A 25113-nucleotide genomic window follows, 5' to 3' on the forward strand; every position below is an offset into this window, starting at 1 on the left:
GAATGAACACACAGTCCTTTAGGTGGTGAACGTGGCCAGGACTTGGTTTGTTGGAAAGCCTTGTGGGTTGCACAATTCTGTGAGATGTGCCCGTAACCTTCGCACCTGTAGCATCTCAACTTGTCATCTTGCTGTCCTTGAAATGCTGGCTGTGGGCCCAGTCTTCTTCTCCCTCTGCCTTTCTGGTGAGACCATTTTCTTTGCCCAGGATGTTGTGGACCCGCCTCCAGTCTTTTGTGGATCAGGTAACTCCTCTGCGATCTCCTTCAGTTCATCTGGATGCCATTGCCTGTACACAAGCACCTCTGGATCCCAATATGAGTGTGGCTCCTCACCCGTTGGTCGTGGCTGGGGGTTGGGCATCTGGGTTACGCCTCCTGTGTTGCTTAAAGAATTTATTCAGGTTGTAGGATCTGTTCCAGATGGCTCTGTGTGTTTGTGTAGAGGTTTTTCTGCTCATGATGTGTTTTACAAACTCTGTCAACACTCCTTGTGGGAAAATTTGCTTCTCATCTTCTCAATAATAATCATGCCACTCATTCATTGTTTCAGAGCAAGTTTACTACAAAGCCATAAATCACTACATGACCGCAGTGTAGTGGCCTAACACGCGAGTGGTGCCGGTTCGAGGCTGGGTGAAAACACTAATTTAGGGTAGCATGGTGGAAGCACAGCTAGAAGGTCCCTGGTTCGGATCCCGCTGTGGGCACTGGTGGCGTGTCATCCACCATGCCTTTGGTGCCTGCTGGTCAAGGAAGAAAGGGGGCCTTTCTGTGTGGAGTTTGCATGTTCTCCCCATGTTCACCTGGGGTTTCCTCCTTAAATAACCCCCTAATCTAACATGCAAGATTATCACCACCTGACCAATGGTGACGAAAGAAAGGATGGGTCCCCAGGCGTTTAAAGCTGATAATGATACCAATTGTTCATTTAGTTCAGCTCACGAGAAGTGCGCATGCGCCAACCGCGCGTGCAGCCTGTACCAGTCGCTTCTGTTTTCTTTCTTAGTTTTACTATTCTTTTTTCTTAATTTTACAATTCTTTTGCTCTTTTCTTTATTATTAATATCTTTAACTTAAGGACCGTCATTTTGAAGCTGTGCCCTCTCCAAACATGCTGGCTGAGAGAGTTCTGGTTTGTTTTTTCACGTTGAAATTACTACTCTCACTGGGACACAGCACCAATGTGCAGCGCATTGTTTACGCCAGAGATCAGCTGATCGCGCTGAGTCCGGCCGGCTTGTCGGCCAGAACAACAGAGATCCCCGCTGAAATCTGGAGAAAAACACACAGAGGATGCAGGGGAGGACAGAAACAGCGGAGGAAAAGAGCTGGGTCGAGACAACAGAGGCTTACGGAGAAGAGGAGATATAAGCCGTGTCTCCCCTCTTTCATCATGGGCAACGTGCGGTCGCTGGCGAACAAGGCGGACGAGCTAACAGCACTCGCCAGGAGTCAAAAGGAGTACCGGGAGTGCAGTCTGATCTGTTTTTCGGCAACATGGCTGCATCAGGACATACCCGACGACAACGTCTCCATCAGTGGCTTTCAGACTGTTCGGGGTGACTGGGACTGCACGCAGAGCGGTAAGCGTAAAGGAGGGGGGCTTGCCGTTCTAGTCAACAACCGTTGGTGTAATCCTGGTCATATTACCATCAAGGAACGTATTTGTTGCCCGGATATTGAACTGCTGGCTGTTGGACTCAGGCCATATTATTTGCCCAGGGAGTTTTCACATGCTATCATCATTGCTGTTTACATCCCCCCCTCTGCCAACCCGATAGTGGCATGTGACGTCATTCACTCCGCCGTGGCCTGTCTGCAAACTCAACACCCGAGTGCATTCATCGCTATCTCAGGTGACTTCAACCACGTCACCATGGCAAGAACACTGCCCAATTTTCACGCAGTATGTGAACTGTCCTACAAGAGAGGAGAGAACCCTGGACTTGTTGTATGCTAACGTCAAGGATTCATACAGCTGCTCCCCCCTCCCCCCTCTGGGCAGGTCAGATCACAACCTTGTTTACCTCACTCCCTGTTATGTGCCCCTGGTGAAGAGTCAGCCTGCGACCACAAGGACAGTGAGGAGATGGTCAGAGGAGACATATCAGACACTGCAGGGCTGTTTTGAGGTGACAGACTGGCAGGCACTCTGTGAGCCGCATGGGGAGGACATTGACGGGCTTACAGAGTGCATCACGGACTATATCACTTTCTGTGTGGACTCCACTGTCCCATCCAAGACTGTCCATTGTTATCCAAACAACAAGCCTTGGGTGACAAAGGACATCAAAGACATCCTCAATCAGAAGAAGAGGGCTTTCAGAGCTGGCAACGGGGAGGAGGTGAGAACGATACAGAAGGAACTGAAGGTGAGAATCGGGGAGGCTAAAGAGAAATACAGGAGGAAGCTGGAGTGGAAACTCCAGCAGAACAACTTGAGAGAGGTCTGGAGTGGTATGAGGACCATTACTGGCTTCAGGACGGGCGGCAGAGGAGTTGAAGGCAGCATTGACAAGCCAAATGAACTGAATTTGTTTTTTAACAGATTCGATGCTTCAGGCCTGGCTCATGCTGCCTCTGGCTCCTCTGCTATCTGTACTGGACGACCATCATCACCCACTCCCCTCTCCTCCCCTCCTTCTCCTTCTCCTTCTCCCCCTCCTCCTTCTCACACCCCCCCGTCTTCCTGTGTGAGCCCTCTTCACACCTCCGCAGACTGCCAGACTATCCTCACTCACAGACCAGAGGATTACACCACACCTCCCCTACCTGTCACCTCTACAGTGTGCTTCACTGCTAACCAGGTGAGAAGACAGCTGATGAGACTCCACACGAACAAAGCTCCAGGCCCTGATGGTGTCAGCCCCAGGGTGCTCAAAGCCTGAGCCCCCCAGCTGTGTGGAGTTATTCAACACGTCTTCAACATGAGCCTAAGTCTCCAGAGGGTCCCCATGCTGTGGAAGACGTCGTGCCTCGTTCCTGTGCCAAAGGCATCACAGCCCAGGGACTCAAAGGATTACAGACCTGTGGCACTGACCTCCCACATTATGAAGACTCTGGAGAGACTCGTCCTGGAGCAGCTCCGGCCCATGGTGAAGCCACTGTTGGACCCCCTCCAATTCGCTTACCAGCCCCGACTTGGAGTTGAGGACGCCATCATCTACCTGCTCAACCGTGTCTACGCCCACCTGGACAAGCCGGCAAGCACTGTGAGGATCATGTTTTTTGACTTCTCCACTCTACGATAGTTGGATGTATCAGCAAGGGCGATGAGGATGAGTACAGGGCTGCTGTGGACAACTTTGTCACATGGTGTGAGCAGAACCATCTGCAACTAAATGTGGCAAAGACTAAGGAACTGGTAGTGGACCTTAGGAGAACCAAGACACCGGTGACCCCTGTTTCCATCCAGGGGGGCTGACGCTCTCTACAGAAAGGGCCAGAGTCGTCTCTATTTCCTGAGGCGACTGAGGTCCTTCAACATCTGCCGGACTATGCTCAGGATTTTTTATGAGTCTGTGGTGGCAAGTGCAATTCTCTATGCTGTTGCGTGCTGGGGCAGCAGGCTGAGGATTGCAGATGCCAACAGACTCAACAAACTGATCCGCAAGGCCAGTGACATTGTGGGGATGGAGTGTGGCTCTCTGACGGTGGTGTCAGAGAGGAGGATGCTGAAGAAGCTAAGGACTATAATGGATAACATCTCACACCCACTTCATGATGTGCTGGTCAGTCACAGGAGTATGTTCAGTGGGAGATTCATACCACCAAAACTCAGGACTGAACGATACAGGAAATCATTCCTGCCTGTGGCCATCAACCTGTACAACTCCTCCCTCTGAATGGCCCTGGGACTTCTCTGTCACTGTCTTTTCTTATTATCTTATCTTACTATTTCAGTTTTTGTACATTCAACATTCAGTACATAGTACATAGTACATAATAATTCTAATATATATTTTACATCTCAATTTTGCACATCCAATTGTATTGCTGTACATTTTATATTGTTGTACATTCATTGAGTGGATATTTCTGTATATTTGTATATTTCTTATTTACATATATCCTTAGTATTAATATTCTGTTTCTTTATATTGCCTTTATATATATATTCCTTCTCGTCCTTCTTTCTAATTTTATTCTAATCTATAATTCTGTTTTGCATGGAGCACTGCTAAAAACAATTTCCCCCTCGGGGATAAATAAAGTAATTCTGATTCTGATTCTGATTCTGAAACTGTGCCACATCTTGTCTGGCACTGTGATCTTACGACGAAACTATGGAAAAATGTAGCAAGGTTTATCTGTGACAACCTTTATGCAAATTTTGTATTGTTTTATGAGCATGTTATTTTTGGTCTTTTTGTAAAAAAAGGATGACAATGAAAAATTCCATGTTATAAATCGTTTAATTATTTTAGCTAAGTTTTTCATTCATAAATGTAAGTTTATGGATCAAAAGCCTCTTTTTTCAGTCTTTTACAAGGATTGTGAATTATACCTACAATAAATCAGTGCATCTTGGTCAGCATCTTGGTTTCAAGTCTCTAGCATCTTCCTATCAAAAGTTATTCACAGATGAAATCTTGACCCGGAGGATCATTGGTGTGCAAAGTGCCATCGCTGTAATGCATGGGTCGGCCTGCGCCTGCCCTCCTGTGGCTGCTGAGGGGACCTGCCCCTACGCACTGCAGCATATGTGATGAGCATGTGATGCACCGAAGGCCCACCGAAGATCTCAGAAGGTGTGAGTCAATATATGTCCAATTTAGAAGAGAGATTAAATCTACAGATCTAATTTACTGTATATAAAGAGAAATTCAACCTCACTTGCATTGCATTGCAACCCTAACCCTGTCTCCTGTGAAACAGAACATCACTGGATATTGAGGTGGCATTACAAGCACTGGATGCGGTGGTGTGTTGCAACTGCCTGCCCTCAGACTCTCTCACTGTCTTCATCATCACACTCTGTCGAACTGTCAATGTCATGGAGTTTTGTGAATCCTGCTCGAAGTTGATGAGGAATGTGTTGGGGACTCACCTCGGCCACAGTGTTCCATTTACATTATGTGCCGCATAATGGAAGAAAGTGTACATGAAGGATGCACCATTGTTGAGAGGAGCTGTATTCTTCTTGGAATGGCAGTATACAGTGCACACAGACTCCCCGCCCTCAAAAAGGCACCTATGCTTGATCTGCCATCCTGCTACAAGGCTATGTCAAGTGGCAATAGGTGCTGTATGGCAAAGAGCTGGTCACCTGGGACATCTTGCTGGGTATCATAGTGCGCCTGCTGCAGCAGATCCAGACAATAGGCAGTGCGGCCTAGCCAGGAGACGTGTGGAAATCGGGGTGAGCGTGCATTGGCCTGATGGATTTTGGCCAAGGTTCGACCTTTTCACCCAGGTGACAGAGCGGAGTCCCCTCCATCTCTGAAGACCAAGTTTGTATTTATGACCATTTCTCTCATTCTGTTCACTCTTTTCTCGTTTCCTACTTGCCGATCTCGAGCAGCCGAGGCCGGGCCTTCACTTTAACCAAAGGCTCGATTCTGTAACATTATGTATTATTTGTACCACATATTGATCTCACTTTAAATGAGGCATTCCACTGTCATGTGATTAGATAGAATTGTTGGCTCTCTGTAGACAAAAGAGCTTGGTCTGTACCAGCTCCATATGGAAAGTGTCCTGAGACACTTCTGTTGTGATTTGGTGCTATATAAATAAAATTGAATTGAATTGAATTGAAATATTTTGGCCCTTAGCAATAAAAAATGTGAAAACCAACAGTGTTGCCCCCTCAAGTGTTTGCCTTAACCGCTGCTAAGAGAATTGAAAATAAATGAATAAATAAAACCCCCTATTCCTAACCCCTAACCGCACCATTTGACCTTTGACCTTAACCTGCCTCTGATTCTCCACCTCCCCTCATGTTGCCTCTCCTAACTGCTGTGTCTGCAGCCACTGAGGGGACCTGCATGGAGCACACTCAGGATTTGGCGGTGAAGATGCGCTGGAGCGAGAGGAACGAGTAAAGAAGATGATTCCCCAGGACAGAACTGACAAACCAATCTGTGCAGATTTCTGATCTTTGTGTAGTCTTTATACATATAAGGTCTAACCCCCTTTTCCCCTAACCCTCCCCTAACCCTTCTCCCCCCTCCCCCCAACAAAAGAAAAACACAAAAACAAAGAAAAAATGTCAGTCTTCTGATGAAGCCGCATGGCGAAACGTCAAGACCGGTGCTACTTCTTTGAAACTCCACAGGAGGACCACTTTAACCTACGAAAGTTGAGGAAAAACTACACAAACTGAGCAAGGATTAACACGGTCCACAAGGGCCTTTTTTTTTGGAAAACTCTGCACTTAAAGAGCAGCCACGTAGTTGGGTGGTGAGTGCAACAAAAGACTATGACAACAGATATGTATATCTGCTGACACCTTGACAATCCACTCAGTCTGTCTGAACTATTTCAAAACTTTATCGTGGCTCCTTCTGACATGTTATGACACCAAGGATGTCTTATATGTTTGTTGATTTTTGAATGTTTTTCAATTCCCATCCTTTCTTCTCATAATTGAGCTTTCTTTAAGATAAAACATATGTTTTGTAGGGAGGTCAAGTCTCCATTTGGGTGAAACATGTCTTACATATTGTAAAGCACTTTCAACTTTCATTTAGTTGAATTTGCTGACCCTAAAGGGGTCTGGGATCTGTAACACCCCTTAATTCGTTTAATTGTTTATTGCATGTTTATTTTCCTTTTTCTTTCTTTTTTCATGTGGACTCGACTTTCCCTTTAAAAACGTCCTTTCTTCCTTCTAATGTCAAAATTGGGGAAATGTACTATGTTTGTCTGTTGTTCCTCCCTCTCATAACCTCCTTTCTTCTTCCAGTTTTAGATTGGTCTTCCCATTGGAGTTTTGTCTTCTCCCTAAAATAACTAAAAGACAAGGATGTATTGTTGTCAAACAACTTTTAGTCCATTATTTTTACAAAGCACTTTTTTTTTTTTTTTTTTGGTGTGATTACTCATTCTTTAATGAATTTCTTTATAGGTATAGGCTTCGGCTGCTGGGATGTTACCCCATAGATACCTATTATTATTCCATTGTTTCTATTCAAAATATTCCGTTTATCACAAACATAGATATTAACCACAGGGGGATCCTCCCATACAAACCAGAGGCCTGTACCATAAAGCTACCCGGGCTTCCTCTTACTTATCAGGCTTCACTTAACGAGACATCCGCCCTCCGGATTTTCGGTACCATAAAGCCGGCTATCAACTCACTAATTCAATTCAGGCTTGTCCAATCTAGATCTGAGCGCGCTCACATAAAAAGGGCGGAGTTTGCTGCATGCGACCAATCGCAAACATGGAAAAATCAGCCCGAGCCACATATTTCACCACGGAGGAGCAAACAATAATAATTAATAAATACGAGGAATACAAATCAATATTCCAGGCAAAAAGCAACACAGTTGCAGCTGCCAAACGGCGCAAGGATTGCTGGCAAAAAATCGCCGACTGTGTCAATGCGCAAGTTAGTGCCATTATAATATTACTTCCCCACTATGACTGCACTTGTATATCTGACTACAGTAACATTTGTGTGTTCCATAAATGTATGTGTGTATGAAATTTTTCGTTATGGCATGTGACTGTAGCCTTATTATTTCAGATGCAACCCGAGTGGAGCAAAAAGAACATGGGAGCAAATCAAACATAAGTATAAAAATATACTTCAAAGTGGTCAGTACGCTTACTATATCTTATACATGTAGCATATGTATATGTAGGCCTACATGTTGGAGGCTATATAGCCTCCAACCTGTGCAACGCTTTACTTCTTCACACTGTCTGTGTAGGATGATCACAATGGAATTGATATGATATTCTTTGCAGCCCACAGGAAAAAAGCTCAGCGGGAAAAGACGGGGGGGGGCTCGCATTCAGCCTTACACACCTGCAGAGGAACTGGCCCTCTCCAACAATGAGGGTCGACCCTTGTTGGAGGGTATGGGGGGGGGGGGGGGGTGACATCAGACCCCGGTGGAAGTGGCAGCTCCCGCAGCACCTTATTTGTTCAGGGTACGTCTCAGTGACTCAATTTTAAAACACTGGGTTGTTTATAGAACACAATTATCCAATATTTTTACTGTGGGAGTGTAACATGTATTTTCTCAACAGTTGATAGTGAGACTCATACTCTCACGCTGCTGCCCCCACCCACACAAACACTGTCCCATGCAGAGGTAATAGTGAAGTCAACCTGTCATATACATTTGCACGTGTCATCTGTGGTTGCTGATCATAGATTTGGGGGGGTTGTACTCAGGTGGAGGCCATGGATGAGGAGGAGACACTGTCTGCAGGCTCAGAAAGACCATTGCTGGTACACTGTAGTCCATAATTAACAGTTATATGTCATTCACCCTGTTTTAACATAGATCCAGTGTGGACACTTGGCAGTTGCTGATGTATCTTTCATGTCTCACTAATGGTGGTGGTGGTCTGCACATGGGACTAACTGGTGTCCTCAATGCTCGCTATCTTAAAATGAATTAGTTGCTATGATGTATATTTCACAGGAAGAGGGAAATCCTCCAGACCCCGAGCTTGTGGCCTCCACCTCCAGACAGTCCAGCAGGAGACAGTCGCAAGATGTAATTAACTTCAATTTAATGGGGATAGTCAGTGTGACATTGGCATTATTTTAAAGCCAGCCATTAAAAGCAGGAATGCTTATATGGTGAAGCAACTGTAAAATGTATTTAATTTGTTTCAGGTCGGAGCTGACAGTGTGAGAATACTGTACAAAAGAAAACTGGAACTAGACATTGCCGCAAAGACACTGGATATTGAATATAAAGAACTGAAAATGAAAAAACTCAAACTTGAGGTGGAAAAATTACAACATGAGAAGAAGGTAATTCAGTGATTTATTTTCAGGCAAATTAAACAGTTAACATCAGGGGAATTTCCCAGTTTGGGATCAATAAATTAAATCTATCTATCTATCTATCTATCTATCTATCTATCTATCTATCTATCTATCTATCTATCTATCTATCTATCTATCTATCAGTGATGTAATGTTTTTCAGACAGGCAACACTGAGACTCAAAATGTGCTGTTCTGTTTCAGGAGCGGGAGAAAAATTAAAACTGTGAAAAAGAAATAAAAAAAAAATTCCATGTTTGTTTTTTTCATTTAACTAAAAAAATTTTCATTTATGGCCTCTCACACAGCCCTGCCTGAAGGGAAATCAACAGGGATGGGGTCCACCACATCCGGGGGTGGGGGGTCACTGGGGGGGGGGTCCTCTCCTTCCTCATTGTGGCGATATTGTGCAGAACCACACATGCAGAAATGATCCTGCATGCCCGGTCTGGGGCCACCCTCAGGCCACGGAGGCATGAAAACTGTGCCTTGATGACCCCAAAGGTCATCTTTATCCTGACCCTGGTTTTGGCATGGGCCACATTGAACCTCATTTGTGGCCCTGCACCAGGATCAGGATAGGGGGTCAGGAGATAAGGCAGGCAGGCATAGCCTCTGTCTCCAAGGAGTACTCCACTGAACTGCCCTAAAGATAAAAAGAAATTGCTTTGATAAGTGTGGAAAAAATGCTTAAGGATATCATCAAAATCTATAGCCACCAATGTAAATTTTTCAATCCCTGCTCCAGCTTTTGGCACAGCAAAGACTCCCTGAATATGTGGGAGTCGTGGACAGACCCCGGCCACTTTGCCACCAAACTGGTGACCATCATTTGATGGTCACATGTCATCTGCAGAAGCATTGGGGATAAACTGTAGTGAGTGATGCTGCAATGTGTATTTAAAAAGGACTCAAATATAGCAAGCCTACTACTGAAAAAAGTATTGTGTGGGTGTTTTTATACATTTGGACAGTTTAATTTAAAATGACTGACATAACATAATATTGTAAGATGAATTCTACCTGAATGTTGAGACTGTGAAAGGACTTCCTATTCACAAAGTCGGCCTCATTCTCACCCAGATGGGCAGAGATGGGGATGTGGGTGCAGTCAATGGCACCCAGCACCCTGGGGAACCCTGTGAAAGGAATGTGCTGCATTTAATATACAACGGCAAACATCCCAGGGCTTAGTCTAGATTATGCAAATTACACATCAACCTTGCTTACCTGCGATGTCATAAAAGCCCTCTTTGATGAATTGCGTGGGCAGGTGGCCGGGAAACACCACGAATGCATCGACAAGCTCAGTCAGGGCCCCCGCGACTTTATGAATAGCTCTACATACAGTGTTTTTCCCGAGGTTTTCGGCATCGCCAACAGAATACATAAAAGTACCTATGAATGAATGAATCAATCCATGATTTACTTAAACAAATAATTGATTAATGGCATTTTATCTGTGGCTTGCTTGTAACCCATCCAACGAGGGATATAAAGACATCATAATAATTACAAACATCACTAAGAAATATATCACCTGTGGCAAAAAACCTCAGTGCAATGCACACTGTCTGCGGGACTGTCAGCGCGTGGTTGCGGTGCGTTACATTACTGATGTAAGGCTCCAGCAGCTGACAGATGTATTGTAACCCCTCTCCCGAAAACCTGTACCTTTCGTACAGTGATTGTTCAGACAATTCGAACGGATTACAGCGATCTCTAAATATTCTCTCGCGCCTGAGTGCTCTTCGCACAAGCTGTGCACCAAGATCCACCGGGTTCTCATCAAACGGACAGGCCATTTTCCAAGAGAACTGATTGGTCAGTAGGTGGGGCTTTTATACCTGCTGAGCTCTTATCCTGAACTTATTCTGCTCCGGAGCAGGTTAGGTGTTCAGCATAGGTTACCACGGCAACGTAGCCCGATAGAAAGTAAGCCACCTTTATGGTACCGAAAAGCCAGGGTTAAGCCTGAAGTTATCTCACTAAACCGTAATCCAGCTTTATGGTACAGGCCTCTGTAGTATTCTCCGCACTTTCTGGTTTTATCCACTAGATGGCGCCAGTTAATCATTCCAGTATCCTGGGGAAGCGGCCTCACTTGGGTGAGTCTCCATAATCTTTCATAGGTAATAAGAAACCAACTTCAACTCAGAAGTATTGACCAAATCAAAATGTTTCTTCACTGCCTGATAACACCAAAAAATATTTCAGGGTCCTACAGGCGTTACACCATGCTGAAATTCTAACAGAAATGAGCAGGAAAGACATCTTACCTCCGGGCTTACAAACACAGGTGGATAAACTCAATGCATCTGGAGACCTGTAGAGATTTATTGTCACAACAAACAATCAATGATCATCAATGATGAACCAATGATCAAAACCAATCATCAATGAACCATCAATGGTTATTGATACTGTAGTTGATGAAGACTCACCTGAATTTCCGCCTCTTCCACCAGCAGCACAGCCGGATAATCTTAGAACCTTCGGTCCACAGCCGGGCCGGACAGAACCAACAGCAATAACCGGACAAACGACTCCTAATGTCCTTCAATCTTCTACACTCACAAAATTCACGGGTAAATACAGTTGAAGCATTAATCCATTTTCATGGATCATCTGAACCTTTGTCTGCAGTAAATGTATTGACAAACTTACCAGATTTGTTCCCTGAAAAACGGGTTAAGTTAGAGTCCGAGTCCAGGGCTCCACGAGGTGACAGACCGCATCCACCGTTGACCTCAAATGTCGCCATTTTAGATGACTCTGCTATTTCACCTGTTTCTTCCCAAAACACACAGACTAGTGACATGGCGTCTGCGATAATGGCACAGAGCCCAGTGGGCGGGGCCGGATTGAGAGATGAGCTGATCAGCTATTCAGAAACCAAACCGGAGGAAAGAGGTTTGTTTGAAAATCAACCAGCTATAACTGACCTCTATTCTGATGTAGCCACTACGGTAACTCCGTCTAGCCCCCCTCTTTCACAGGCTAAAGGAAAAGATTTAATCCCACTTTCTTCCTGTTGAAAAAAAAAAAAAAATCACATGCTTTGCATCATATAGGTAGGTTCCTACCCATCTGCCCTCATAGTTCACTGACAAGTTTTGTACCTCGTAAATATTAGTTATGCACGGGGTTAACCGATGATCTATTTACCACCATCAGAATTGTAAAAGATCTGACAAATTCAGTTTTATTTATCCTGTGCTAATCAATAGTGTAATGTTATGTAGCCTATCAAGCCGCCAGAGGGTGCAATTCAAACTACTGCCATATGGTGTAAGATCGCTGTCAAAAAGACGTGTCCATAATTAAAGTTTCGTATTTGTAAAGTTAACAATTTGTGTGTCATAAAAGTTGTTTCACACAAAATTCTGCTGTCATATACGTGAGTCTGTGAAATAGGGTTCGGGTTAAGAGTGTTTTTATATGAGTATGAGTCTAAAAGCTGTGAGTGCAAAGTCTTAAGAATACAACTCATTTTTGTACGACTATGAAGTCTTCTCTGTGAATACGAATTCAAGTTTACAGGTAAGACTCGAAAAGTGCTGAAATGATGTCACTGAGGTCACAGTCCAGTTGCAGGGGAAAGTAATAGATTGGCGATTCCCCCAACTGCACATGCGCATGCCCCAGACGCAAACATGCAGGGCAACACCACCATCCCTGGAGAGACTTCACTGGCAAAGCTCTCAAGTCTCACCCATTGGGCATGAGACACATGCACTTCAACCCACTCACATGTTCACACGCCATATCTTGTATTTCTCACACAGAGAAATTACCAGGATAACGCCCACCAAGTTGCGCAACTATTTTATAAAACAGTGGTGATGTGTTGGTCGCGGACGAAACGGCTCGTAGAGCTGCTCTTTGAAGTGAATGATCGGAGCAGTCTCCTGCCTGGGGGCCCGGAGCGGGAGCCGCTTTGTTTTTTTTACGCAATTCAATTTTATTTTGTATAGCGCCAAATCACAACAGAAGTTGTCTCAGGACACTTATATCCATATAGATCTGGTACAGACCAAGCCCTTTTATCTACAGAGAACCAACAATTCCCCCATGAGCAAGCACTTGGCGACAGTGGTGAGGAAAAAATTCCTTTTAACAGGCAGAAACCTCGGGCAGAACCAGACTATGGGTGGGTGGCCATCTGCCTCGACTGGTTGGTTGAGAGAGGGAAAGCAAGAGAGGGAGAGACAGACAGACAGACAGACAGACAGACAGACAGACAGACAGAAATGCAGTCAGAGAGATAGAGAGAGAGAGAGAGAGAGAGAGAGACAGAGAGACAGACATGCAGTCACAGTAACAGTGACAGTGGATGTAATAACAGTAGTAGCAGTTGCAGTGGATGTCAGGCAGGGCCAAGGCAGGAGACGCAGCTGCAATCCACAATCCAGATTCAGCCACTGTGGAACCTGCAAGACGACAAAGCACAGAGACTCCGGGGAAGGAGCTAAGTTAGTAACACGCTGTGGTAGGACATGAAAGCGTGCAGATGGAGAGGGACAGAAGGACAGAGGAGCTCGGTGTATCTTTGGATGTCCCCCGACAGTATAATCCTATAGCAGCATAACTAGGGGCTGGTCCAGGACAAGCCTGAGCCAGCCCTAACTATAAGCTTTATCAAAAAGGAAAGTTTTAAGCCTACTCTTAAATGTAGAGACAGTGTCTGCCTCCCGGACAAAGACTGGAAGATGGTTCCACAGGAGAGGAGCTTGATAGCTAAATGCTCTGACTCCTGTTCTGCTTTTTGAGATTTAGGAACCATAAGTAGACCTGCATTCTGGGAACGCAGTGTTCGAGTGGGGCAATAAGGTACTATGAGCTCTTTAAGATAAGAAGGTGCCTGGCCATTTATGGCTTTGTAAGTAAGGAGGAGAATTTTAAACTCTATTCTAAACTTTACAGGGAGCCAGTGCAGAGTGGCTAGTATTGGAGAAATATGATCTTTCTTCCTGGTTTTTGTCAGAACACGTGCTGCAGCGTTCTGGAGCAACTGGAGAATATTCAGCAACGAATTTTGGGCAGCCTGATAGTAAGGAATTGCAATAATCCAGCCTGGAAGTTACGAATGCATGGACTAGTTTTTCTGCATCATTTTGAGACAAAATATGCCTGATTTTTGCGATATTACGTAGGTGAAAAAAGGCAGTCCTTGAAATTTGTTTTACATGGGAGTGAAAGGACATGTCTTGGTCAAAGATGACTCCCAGATTCTTTACAGTGGTGCTGGAGGCCAGCGCAATGCCATCCATAGCTGCTATGTCATCAGAAAGTGACTTTCTAAGATGTTTAGGGCCTACTGCTATAACTTCAGTTTTGTCTCAGTTTAGCATCAGAAAATTGCAGGTCATCCAGGTCTTTATGTCATGAAGACATGCTTGTAGTCTAGTTAACTGACTGGTTTCTTCCGGCTTCATTGATAAATATAGCTGGGTATCATCTGCATAGCAATGAAAATTTATTGAGTGCTTCCTGATAATCTTACCTAAAGGAAGCATATATAAGGTGAATAGAATTGGTCCAAGCACAGAACCCTGCGGAACTCCATAGCTAACTTTAGTGAGCACAGAGGAGTTGTCATTAACGCGTACAAACTGAGAGCGATCTGATAAGTAGGATTTAAACCAGCTTAGCGCAGTTCCCTTAATGCCAATGAAATATTCCAGTGTCTGCAATAGGATGCCATGGTCAATGGTGTCAAATGCAGCACTAAGATCCAATAAGACTAGTACAGAGACAAATCCCTTATCAGATGCAATTAGAAGGTCATTTGTAACTTTAACCAGTGCTGTCTCTGTGCTATGATGTACTCTAAATCCTGACTGTAAGTCCTTGAATAAACTATTATTGTTTAGAAAGTCGCACAGCTGATTGGCAACTGCTTTCTCAAGAGTTTTTGAGAGAAAGGGAAGGTTGGATATCGGTCTATAGTTGGCTAAAACCCCTGGATCAAGAGTAGGCTTTTTAAGTAGCGGTTTTATCACAGCTACTTTAAAGGACTGTGGTACGTAGCCTGTTGATAAAGACAGATTGATCATGTCTAATACTGAAGTGTCAATTAGGGGTAATACTTCTTTAAACAGCTTAGTCGGGATAGGATCTAAAATACAAGTTGATGATTTTGATGATGAAATTATTGAAATTAGTTGGTGATTTCCGGTAGTAGATTTCTGGTTCCAGCGCCGTACGAGCGGCAGCCTTTTACAGTAGCTCGCTTAACTCTTGGGAGTTTTTTCTTATATTTTTCTGTTTTTCTGTGCGTCTTGCTTATTCTTTTTGTTTTACGTGTTTGTAAATATCTGGCGCATCAGAGACGCTAAACAGTAACTCTGGCGCTACTTCGTTGCCACTTCTACAACTTTCTCCGTGTCTGTGGGTCCGTGAGAGACAATGGCTCACATTGTTTACAGTAGGGATCAGCTGCTGGGCCTGCGTAACACAGCTGTACGGCCGGAGGAGTGACCTGATGTCCCCCACGAGCTAAGGAGAAGGACGCGAGGGTGCCGCGCAAGGAATCAAACGTCGCGACAGGAGGAAAGCTTACAGACCGACTCTCCCGTCCGTCATCATGGGGAACGTAAGATCTCTTTCCAACAAGATGGATGAGCTGGCAGCGCTGACACGACATGAGCAGGATTACCGGCGGTGCAGTTTGCTACTGTTCACGGAGGCTTGGCTGGGAATGCAGCACACAGACATGACTATGGCGCTGGATGGATTTTCACTCGTTTGGGCGGACCGGACAGAGAAGAGTGGTAAGAGGAAAGGAGGAGGGCTGGCAGTGTTTGTGAACGATAGATGGTGTAACTCCAGGCACATCACTATCAAAGAACAGCACTGCTGCCCGGACATTGAACTGTTGGCTGTTAGTCTGAGGCCATATTATCTGCCGTGGGAGTTCTCACACGCCATAGTGGTGGCTGTGTATATTCCCCCCTCTGCTAACGCAGATGCAGCCTGTGACGTCATCAACTCTGTGATCAGCAGGCTGCAGACTCAGAAACCACAGGCCCTCTTGCTGATCTCTGGGGATTTTAATCATGCCTCTCTGTCCTCCACTCTGCCCAATTTCATCCAGTATGTCACATGTGCCACCAGAGACAATAAAACACTGGACTTATTCTATGCCAACACCAAGGAGGCATACGAATCATCACCCCTCCCTCCTCTGGGAAGAGCTGATCACAACCTGGTTCATCTCCTGCCTGTCTACAAGCCCTTTGTTAACAGGCAACCAGCTGTGTCCCGCACAGTGAAGAGGTGGTCTGACGAGGCTGAAGAGGCTCTAAAGGACTGCTTCGAGACAACCGTGTGGGATATATTCTGTGACTCTCATGAGGAGGACATTGACAGTTTGACAGACAACATTACGGACTACATAAACTTTTGTGTGGAGAACACTGTACCCACCAGGACTGTACGGTGTCACTCCAACAACAAACCCTGGATTAATCCTGACATTAAGGCTCTTTTAAAGGAGAAGAATAGGGCCTTCAAGTCAGGAAACAAAGAGGAACTGAAAACTGTTCAGAGGGAGCTCAGGAGGAAAATAAGGGAGGGGAAGGACAGATACAGGAGGAGAATGGAGGAACAGCTGCAGGAGAACAACACCAGAGGAGTCTGGAGAGGCCTGAAAACAATTTCAGGCCACCAGAAGCCAAACTCCCAGGCAGCTGGGGATTCAGAGTGGGCAGATGAGCTGAACAGCTACTTCTGCAGGTTTGAGGAAGCATCTGCCCCTCCCCCAGCTGTACCAGCCCTGCAGCAGCCCTCCCTTGATCTGCCAGCACTCTGCCCAAGCACCCCACTGACCCCCCCATCACAGTATTCAGCTCACCGCCACCAACGCCACCCCCCACTGCCCCTCCCAGCCCCTCATCCACATCACAAGACACTCAGCCCCCCTGCTCCAACTTGTCTCTCACACCTCTGCAGGTGAGAAATCAGCTGAGGAGGTTAAAGACCAGGAAGGCTGCAGGACCGGACGGCCTCAGTCCCAGACTCCTCAGATCCTGCTCTGACCAGCTGAGCGGGATCATTGGACATTTGTTCAACCTGAGTCTGAGGCTGGGAAGGGTGCCGCGACTCTGGAAGATGTCCTGCGTGGTACCTGTGCCAAAGACCCCACACCCCAAGGACCCTAGCTGCTACAGGCCGGTGGCACTAACATCACACCTCATGAAGGCCTTGGAGCGGCTGGTCCTTGCCCACCTGTGCCCCCTGGTGAGCTCGTCCATGGACCCGCTGCAGTTTGCGTACCAGCCTGGCATCGGGGTGGACGATGCCCTCATCTTCCTCCTCCATCGAGCCCTGTCTCACCTGGAGTCACCTGGGAGCTCTGTTCGGATCCTTTTCCTGGACCTCAGCAGTGCTTTCAACACCATCAGGCCAGCCATCCTGAGAAACAAGCTGGAGCTTTCAGGAGTGGACCAACACCTCACATGCTGGATAGTGGATTGGACTGGTGTCAGCAGAACCACCTGCTGATCAATGCGGATAAAACCAAGGAGCTGGTTGTGGACTTCCGTCGGCGTCCACATTCTCCCCCATCACCAGTGAACATCCAGGGAAGGGACATTGAGATGGTGACATCTTATAAGTACCTGGGTGTTCATCTGAACAACAAACTGGACTGGACTCATAACACCATTGCACTTTACAAAAAAGGACAGAGCAGACTCTATCTGCTCAGGAGGCTGAGGTCTTTTGGGGTGCGGGGGGCACTCCTGAAGACCTTCTATGACTCTGTTGTGGCCTCTGCCTTGTTCTATGGTGTAGTCTGCTGGGGGAGCAGCATCACAGCAGCTGACAGGAAGAGGCTGGACAAACTCATCAAGAAGGCCAGCTCTGTCCTGGGATGCCCTCTGGAACAGGTGGAGGAGGTGGGGGAGAGGAGCATGACAGCCAAGATGTCCTCCATGACAGACAATGACTCCCACCCCCTCCAACACACACTCACTGCACTGAGGAGCTCCATCAGTGACTGAATGATACATCTAAAGTGTGTGAAGGAGCGGTATCGCAGGTCATTCCTTCCTGCAGCCGTCAGACTGTACAATAAGAACTGCTCAAAGTAATTGGATAATTCATCTGTAAATCATCTGTGAATAACCTGTGCAATAATCTGGGCAACAACTGGTGAAGTAATCTGTGCATTTATCTGAAATTTATTTGTAAATTATCTGTTCAAGAATCTGAGCAAAATTTTACTGGGGCAATAATCTGTACATTACATCCTGTACATAACAGTCTGCAAACACAATTTATAATTTTCATCTTGATAATTTATCTGTATTTGTACATAACAGTCTGCAAACACAATTTCTAATTTTGAGACACTTATTTCTATCACACTTTTTTTTGTTTATACTTGTATATACTTACTGATTGTCTACCTCGTCTATTTTTTTACTGATGCTGCTGTAATTTGGAATTTCCCCTTGTGGGACTAATAAAGGTATATTGAATTGAATTGAATTGAATTGAATTGAATTGAATTGAATTGAATTTAAGGTCGACAGGAGTAAAACAGTCTAAAACTGCGACAGACTGAGTAACAGTTTCTACGGTTTCTGTGTTTGAAGACAAAACAGTACCTGTTGACGGCAGGAGCCGATGAATTCTGTCTCTAATAGTTAGGATTTTATCATTAAAGAAGCTCATGAAGTCATTACTGTTCAGAGCTAAAGGAATACATGGTTCAACAGAATTATGGCTCTCTGTCAGCCTGGCTACAGTGCTGAAGAGAAACCTGGGATCGTTCTTATTTTCCTCTATTAGTGCAGAGTAATCGGCTGCCCTGGCACTGCGGAGGGCTTTCCTGTATATTTTAAGACTGTCTTGCCAGGCGGACCGAAATTCTTCCAAATTGGTAGAACGCCATTTCCTTTCTATTTTCTGTGAAGTTTGCTTTAATTTGCGGGTTTGAGGAGTATACCATGGAACTAACCTCCTCTGTTTAATTTTCTTATTTTTTAGGGGAGCACAGAGTCAAGTGTCATACGCAATGAACCTGTAGCACGATCAACCAGGTAGTCAATCTGAGAGGGACTAATGTTAGCATAGGAATCCTTTGTTGTATTGAAACATAGCATTGAATTAAATACTGATGGGATCATATCCTTAAATTTAGCTACAGCACTATCAGACAGGAGTCTGGTATAAGAATTTTTGCCTACTGGCTGATAGTCTGGTAATATGAATTCAAAAGTTATTAAATGATGGTCCGATAAAAGAGGATTCTGTGAGGAGACTATTAAGTCTTCGATTTCAATGTCAGAACAAGGTTGAGGGTGTGGTTAAAACAGTGAGTCGGTTCATGTACATTCTGACGGAAGCCAACTGAGTCTAATACTGAGATAAACGCAGTGCTAAGGCTGTCATTATCAACGTCGACATGTACATTAAAGTCACCTACAATAATTACTTTATCTGCTTTAAGGACTAAACCTGATAGAAACTCTGAGAATTCAGGAGTCCACATTTAATTCTCCTATCTTTTTGTACTATTGTAGTGGTTGTTTTAATTTTAATTAGATTCTTATGTTTAACTCCTCTTCTCTGTACTTTTGGTTTACTTAGTTTTCATGGTCAGGAGGCAGACACAGTCTCTATGGAGTGTTGGGTGGGTAACTGCTCAAATGGAGGCGCAGAGAAGCGTGTAGGACTGCAGCTCTGCCTCCTGGTCTCAACTCTGAGTTGTCAGGGGTTAGGTTCATAAATAAAAAAGGTGAGATTTCTGAGATGAGAGCTGCTCCCTCCAAAGTGGGATGGATGCCGTCTCTCCTAATCAGACCAGGTCTTCCCCAGAAAATCTGCCAATTATCAATTGGCAGACGCACTGAGCAGGATGGGGAAGAGTGGGGGTTTTACACACACACACACACACACACACACACACACACACACACACACACACACACACTTGCACAAAGAAATGCTGAATTGAATAAATATTTTTATTTGTACCAATTTATATGTCATTTATCAGATCAGACCCCCATCCCCACCCCAACCCTCACTGCAACCCAACTCAGTTCAAAACTTGAGAGCCCTGCACAGGTAACGTCAATAATAACGTGCATAGCCGTTATTTATTTCATAAAATCAAACCATTTTATACAATATACATTTCTTGAACTCACATACTTATTGCTTTAGCTTGCAAGATAAAGATATTTACATGTCGATGAAGCTAGTTTAGTGCTATCATTACTGGGATTAGAAGTGGGCCAGTGCTAAACAGCTATAAAACATATAATATTACCCCCTCAAAAAAATGCACTGTCCTCATAATTTTCGACCAGAGCATTAACAATCAAGCCAGATTTGGGATGAGTTAACGTGAACCAGTAACTTATTGTCTCAAATTTATAATTTCACTCATAAACCATGCAATAAGCAGGATGTCCGGGTTTATTTCTCCATATCAACCTTCTCCCTCTTTCCGTGTTAACTTTACACAAAGTTACTGGTTCACGTTAATTCATCCCAAATCTGGCTTGATTGTTAATGCTCTGGTCGAAAATTATGAATGATAGCACCCAGTAACGATAGCACTAAGCTAGCTTCATCGGCATGTAAGTATCTTTAGCTTGCAAGCTAAAGCAATAAGTATGTGAGTCCAAGAAATGTATATTGTATAAAATGGTTCGATTTTATGAAATCAATAACAGCTATGCACGTTATTATTGACATTACCTGTAAAGTCTCTCCGGGGATGGTGGCGTTGCCCTGCATTTTTGCATCTGGGGCATGCGCATGCGCAGTTGGAGGAATCGACGATCAATTACTTTCCCCTGCAACTTGACTGTGACCTCAGTGACATCATTTCAGCACTTTTGAGTCGTACCCATAAACTTGAATTTGTATTCACAGTGAAGGCTTCGTAGTCATAGAAAAATGAGTTGTATTCTCAAGACTTTGCACTCACAGCTTTTAGACTCATACTCATATAAAAACACTCTTAACCCAAAGTCAATTTCACAGACTCACCTATATGACAGCGGAATTTTGTGTAAAACAACTTTTATGACAGACAAATTGTTAACTTTACAAATACGAAACTTATAGACACGTCTTTTTGACAGCGATCTTACACCATACTGCCACTGCCTGCACTAATGAGCAGTGAGGCACTAAACAGTAAAAGAAGTAGTGAGCAGGAAGTTGGAACTTGGAAGGAAAGTGGCAAAATAGTAGTTTTCCGTAAAAGTTTTCTATCCTTGAAGACTTAATGATTCAAGATAGAAAACCTTAAATGTTGGACTGACAATGAAGAGCAAGCATTGCTCAGCATTTATGCTGAGAAAATTAGACCTGGAACTAAAAGATTTATGGCAGACTGAGCATTTTATACAGTGCAAAACAAGTCAGGGACAGGGAGAAGTTAATAAAACTGAAAAAGGAAGGAAGTGCAAAATATTTGAGGAAGAAACTGTATTTCTCCAAATAGAGGGGAAGAACACATGAATAAAGTAATTACAATACTTAGAATAATGATTTACTAAAGATTTGTACAAAGTCTTGAAATTTCTGAAAATACTTGTTATCAAGGGCAGCATTTTCCTGATCTTGAAAACAGCTGACTAATATGAATAGGTCCAACACAAATTGAATGTCTATCAGCAGAGAAGCAACGGACTGAAAGATTCTTACCAAACTACTAAAGTTATCTGCTTCAGTAAGTGAGGCCTCCTTCCTTCTGAAATCCTCCATTGACTCCATTTTTTCAATGTTGCCGGCTGAGTGAGTTTCGCTCCTCTGCAGTTTTTTTTAATTCATCCTGTAGAGTCACGAGCTTGGTGATCACAATTTTCTGGAACTCTAACAATCGAGAGAAAAGACTGGATTACTCACTGTAATGTGCTCACAACAGGAACTTACAGTTTCCTAGATGTTTGCGTGACAACTATCACTATTTCTGCTAATATCCGTACAATTGCTAATTATGCTATATTGATAGTAATAAATTGTTATATCCAATTTTAATGACAGTCCCATTCTCCATGGTGCTGCTGCCAACCACTCAGGGTCTAATGCTGCATTCATACTATGAATCAGAATCAGAATCAGAATCAGAATTACTTTATTTATCCCCGAGGGGAAATTGTTTAATTGTTTTAAAATGTTGTTAAATTGTTTATTCTATGGACTACAAAGCAACAGGCATCAATTTATTTTCAATGGAACCCAGCATCACAAAGCTACAAAGTGACGCCCGACACCCTGCGCTGCATGACAGGTGCGACACTACAAGTCTTCAACTGACTTCAACTTTTTTTAGCGCTTCAATGACACAGTAAAGTGTCAACCAATCACATTTCTACTCCCCTTCAGTTAACCCTATGCTTTTCATTTACCGTGACATACAAAAAAAGGTTAGCAGGGCAGAAGGTGGCATCAACTGCAGGTGTACCAGGAATGTAACGTTACAATTGTTGATAAAATTAACTGCATTTTCAAATGCATAATGGCTAGCTGCGGTAATGTTGTTAAGCTAACTGACAACAAGCCCAAGATGACATTAACCATGTCACCAAGCGTTTGAGTGACACTTCCACAAGAACTCAATGTAGATGGACATGCTGGGCTGTTTTATAGCTTTGCAGTCCATAGTGTGAACACAGCATCAGTATATGACATGGAAATAGTTTTAGACTTATGTACTGACTTGCTTCAGCGATGGGGAATCTGGCCCAAGTGTTGGAGTGCACGGGAGCAGTGTTAATTTTGACAAGATTTTTTTAATTTAATTTTAGTCTTAGTCACTCACCAAAGACTGGATTTAGTTAAAGTCACCTTTTAGTCTTTTAGTTTTGTTTTGTTTTAGTTAAAATTTAGTCAGTGGAAATCAGTTTTAGTTTTAGTCTCATTTTAGTCTTTTTAAGTAATTTGACAGTTTTGTTACACTGTAATAGATTTTGCAAAATGATGTTTGTCATGGTAGTAAAAACTCCATTGTAAGCATACCTTTAACTGTGTTTAGTCATTTAAATTAAGACTGTACCATATTACTCTTGTATAATAAAAAATGTCTAAGGCCTGTTAGAAAAAGTGCAATACATAATCATGTTCTTCACAAATTCCTGTTTATTTTTTGTATATTAGCAAAACAACAAACCATTTAACCGTGCAAAACCCATTTTCACTGTTTACAAGAACTTTCTTCACAAATGGACCGTATAAAACAGTGCAGAAAAATATAACAGTAATGAGACAGGAAAAAGGTACATGAGTGTGGCACAGAGGCCTAACAATTAAGCCTATCTGTATCTTTGTTTACTTAACCCGGTTTAGTTTTAGAAAGGCACTTCTCTCCAAGATGACTCTTGCCCTGTTGCGGCGGGCCCTTTTTAACTAACTAACTAACTTAATTTTAACTAAAACAAAACAAAACTAAAAGACTAAAATGTGACTTTAACTAAATCCAGTCTTTGGTGAGTGACTAAGACTAAAATTAAATTGTCAAGTCACCCGTAATGCTGAACACTCGTTCAGCAAAAGCCTGAGATGCAGGCATTGCAAGCAAATCAAGGGCCAGAGGCTTCAAAGTCACATACGCCACTGAGTTCTGTGCCAACCAAAAGTCCAAGCCATGCTGAAGATCTGGGATCTGCTGAGACAAAAGCTCATCTTTGTATTTCCTCAATTCCTGTTGAACACTGTTGGCCCTGGGTTGTTTTGACTGTTGGGAGGATGACAACTTGGTGGCCAAAAACCTAAATCGTGGTCGTTTTGGGGGCACCTCTTCAACATCCCTTGATGGATCCCCATCATCTCTCCCCAACTCCACCCCCCTTCTGTGTTGCTGATGTGGAGGCAGTGGCACTTAGGATGTATTTTTCTGCTTCTTTCAAAAGTTCCTCCTGGACTCCATCATCTGAGTTTTCAATGAGTGTGTCTCCAGCCACAGTTGGATCAAGGAAGCAGGCTGCAGCTGCAAGTGGAGAGAATCTGGCCTCACTAGGATTTAGGAAGCAGCTGAACCTTCGTTCCAGGTCAGCTTTCATTTTGTCTGCCAGACCACACATGTCTCTGTGACAGGACTCCACGGCAAACTGGGAGAGGTGAGTTATCAAATCCAGTAGGGCTGGCACAATCAAAGACAGCGACATTGTGACAAGTGTTTTTGTGTGGTCAGCAAAGGGCAACAACAGATCTCTGATAGCAGTTATCTTGATCCATTCACTTGGGAGGAGACAATCCCATCCCATCTCATCGGCAACCTGGGCCACAGAATCCTTCACCTGAAGAAGGCGTGAAACCATTTGAAATGTGCTGGACCATCTTGTCACACAACTGGGAATTAGCGCCAGTCCACAGAGGTGGTGAAGTTTCTCCGTTGCAACTGAAGACCTACGAAACTGTTTCACAATGGCTTTCACCTTTTCCAACAGACGTTTAACAGAGGCGTCCTTGTGGATCATGTTGACGACCAGTTGTAGGGTGTGGACAAAGCAGCATGTTCGCGCCATAAAGCCTCCATACCTGAAAAACAGAGTATTTAATTATTTATTCAATGGAAGATGTGTACACATACCTCAAAGTACAACATCTGAGTATTTTGACTAACAAAGGTATACAAAATTTAATTAAATTAGTTAATATAGTTTGTTTTTAAGGTTAGCAACAGATCCAATACTATGAGCTAATACTATGAAAGCTGTTCGGGAATATTTTAAGTGACCACATTATTTATAAATATTGCATGAGTAGTCTTGTATTTCTGATTTTATTAAGTTCTGTGTATTTTGCTGTAAAACAAATGTACCCCCATGAAACAATACAATGAACTGAATTAGACTAACTTCATAATGGGTCTTACCTTTCCTCCTCATGCTCTCCATCACTGCTCCCCTCGTGTTCTCCGTCACTGCTCCCCTCGTCTTCGTCTGCAGAGCTGGCCTCCTCTTCCTCCTCTGGTCTGAATGCAGCAACCATGTTGCTCCCATTGTCCGTGATCACTGTAAGGATCTTGTTGTCTGGTATACCCCATCTCTCAGTGCACTTGTCAACACACACTTTGATAGAACTAGCAGTATGTGGATGGGAGATTTGTTCGAGACTTAGTAGTATGTGCTCAGGTTTGTTCAGGACAGTGCAAAAATAAGATGCACTTATAGCAAGG

At 43.9% G+C, this 25113-nt stretch overlaps 1 protein-coding gene across 1 annotated transcript; it reads right to left on the bottom strand.

The window, feature by feature from the left end:
- Positions 1–9253: 9253 nt before the first annotated feature.
- LOC139328510 (putative nuclease HARBI1) lies at positions 9254–10768 on the bottom strand. The gene is made up of 5 exons (XM_070958228.1): positions 10504–10768; positions 10194–10361; positions 9987–10102; positions 9698–9813; positions 9254–9605 (listed from the first exon to the last, which is right to left on the bottom strand). Exons 1-5 carry the CDS (start codon positions 10766–10768, stop codon positions 9254–9256), a joined length of 1017 nt encoding a protein of 338 aa, XP_070814329.1.
- Positions 10769–25113: the final 14345 nt, after the last annotated feature.

Source organism: Chaetodon trifascialis, unplaced genomic scaffold, assembly GCF_039877785.1.
Source record: "Chaetodon trifascialis isolate fChaTrf1 unplaced genomic scaffold, fChaTrf1.hap1 Scaffold_49, whole genome shotgun sequence".
NCBI classification, from domain to species: domain Eukaryota; kingdom Metazoa; phylum Chordata; class Actinopteri; order Chaetodontiformes; family Chaetodontidae; genus Chaetodon; species Chaetodon trifascialis.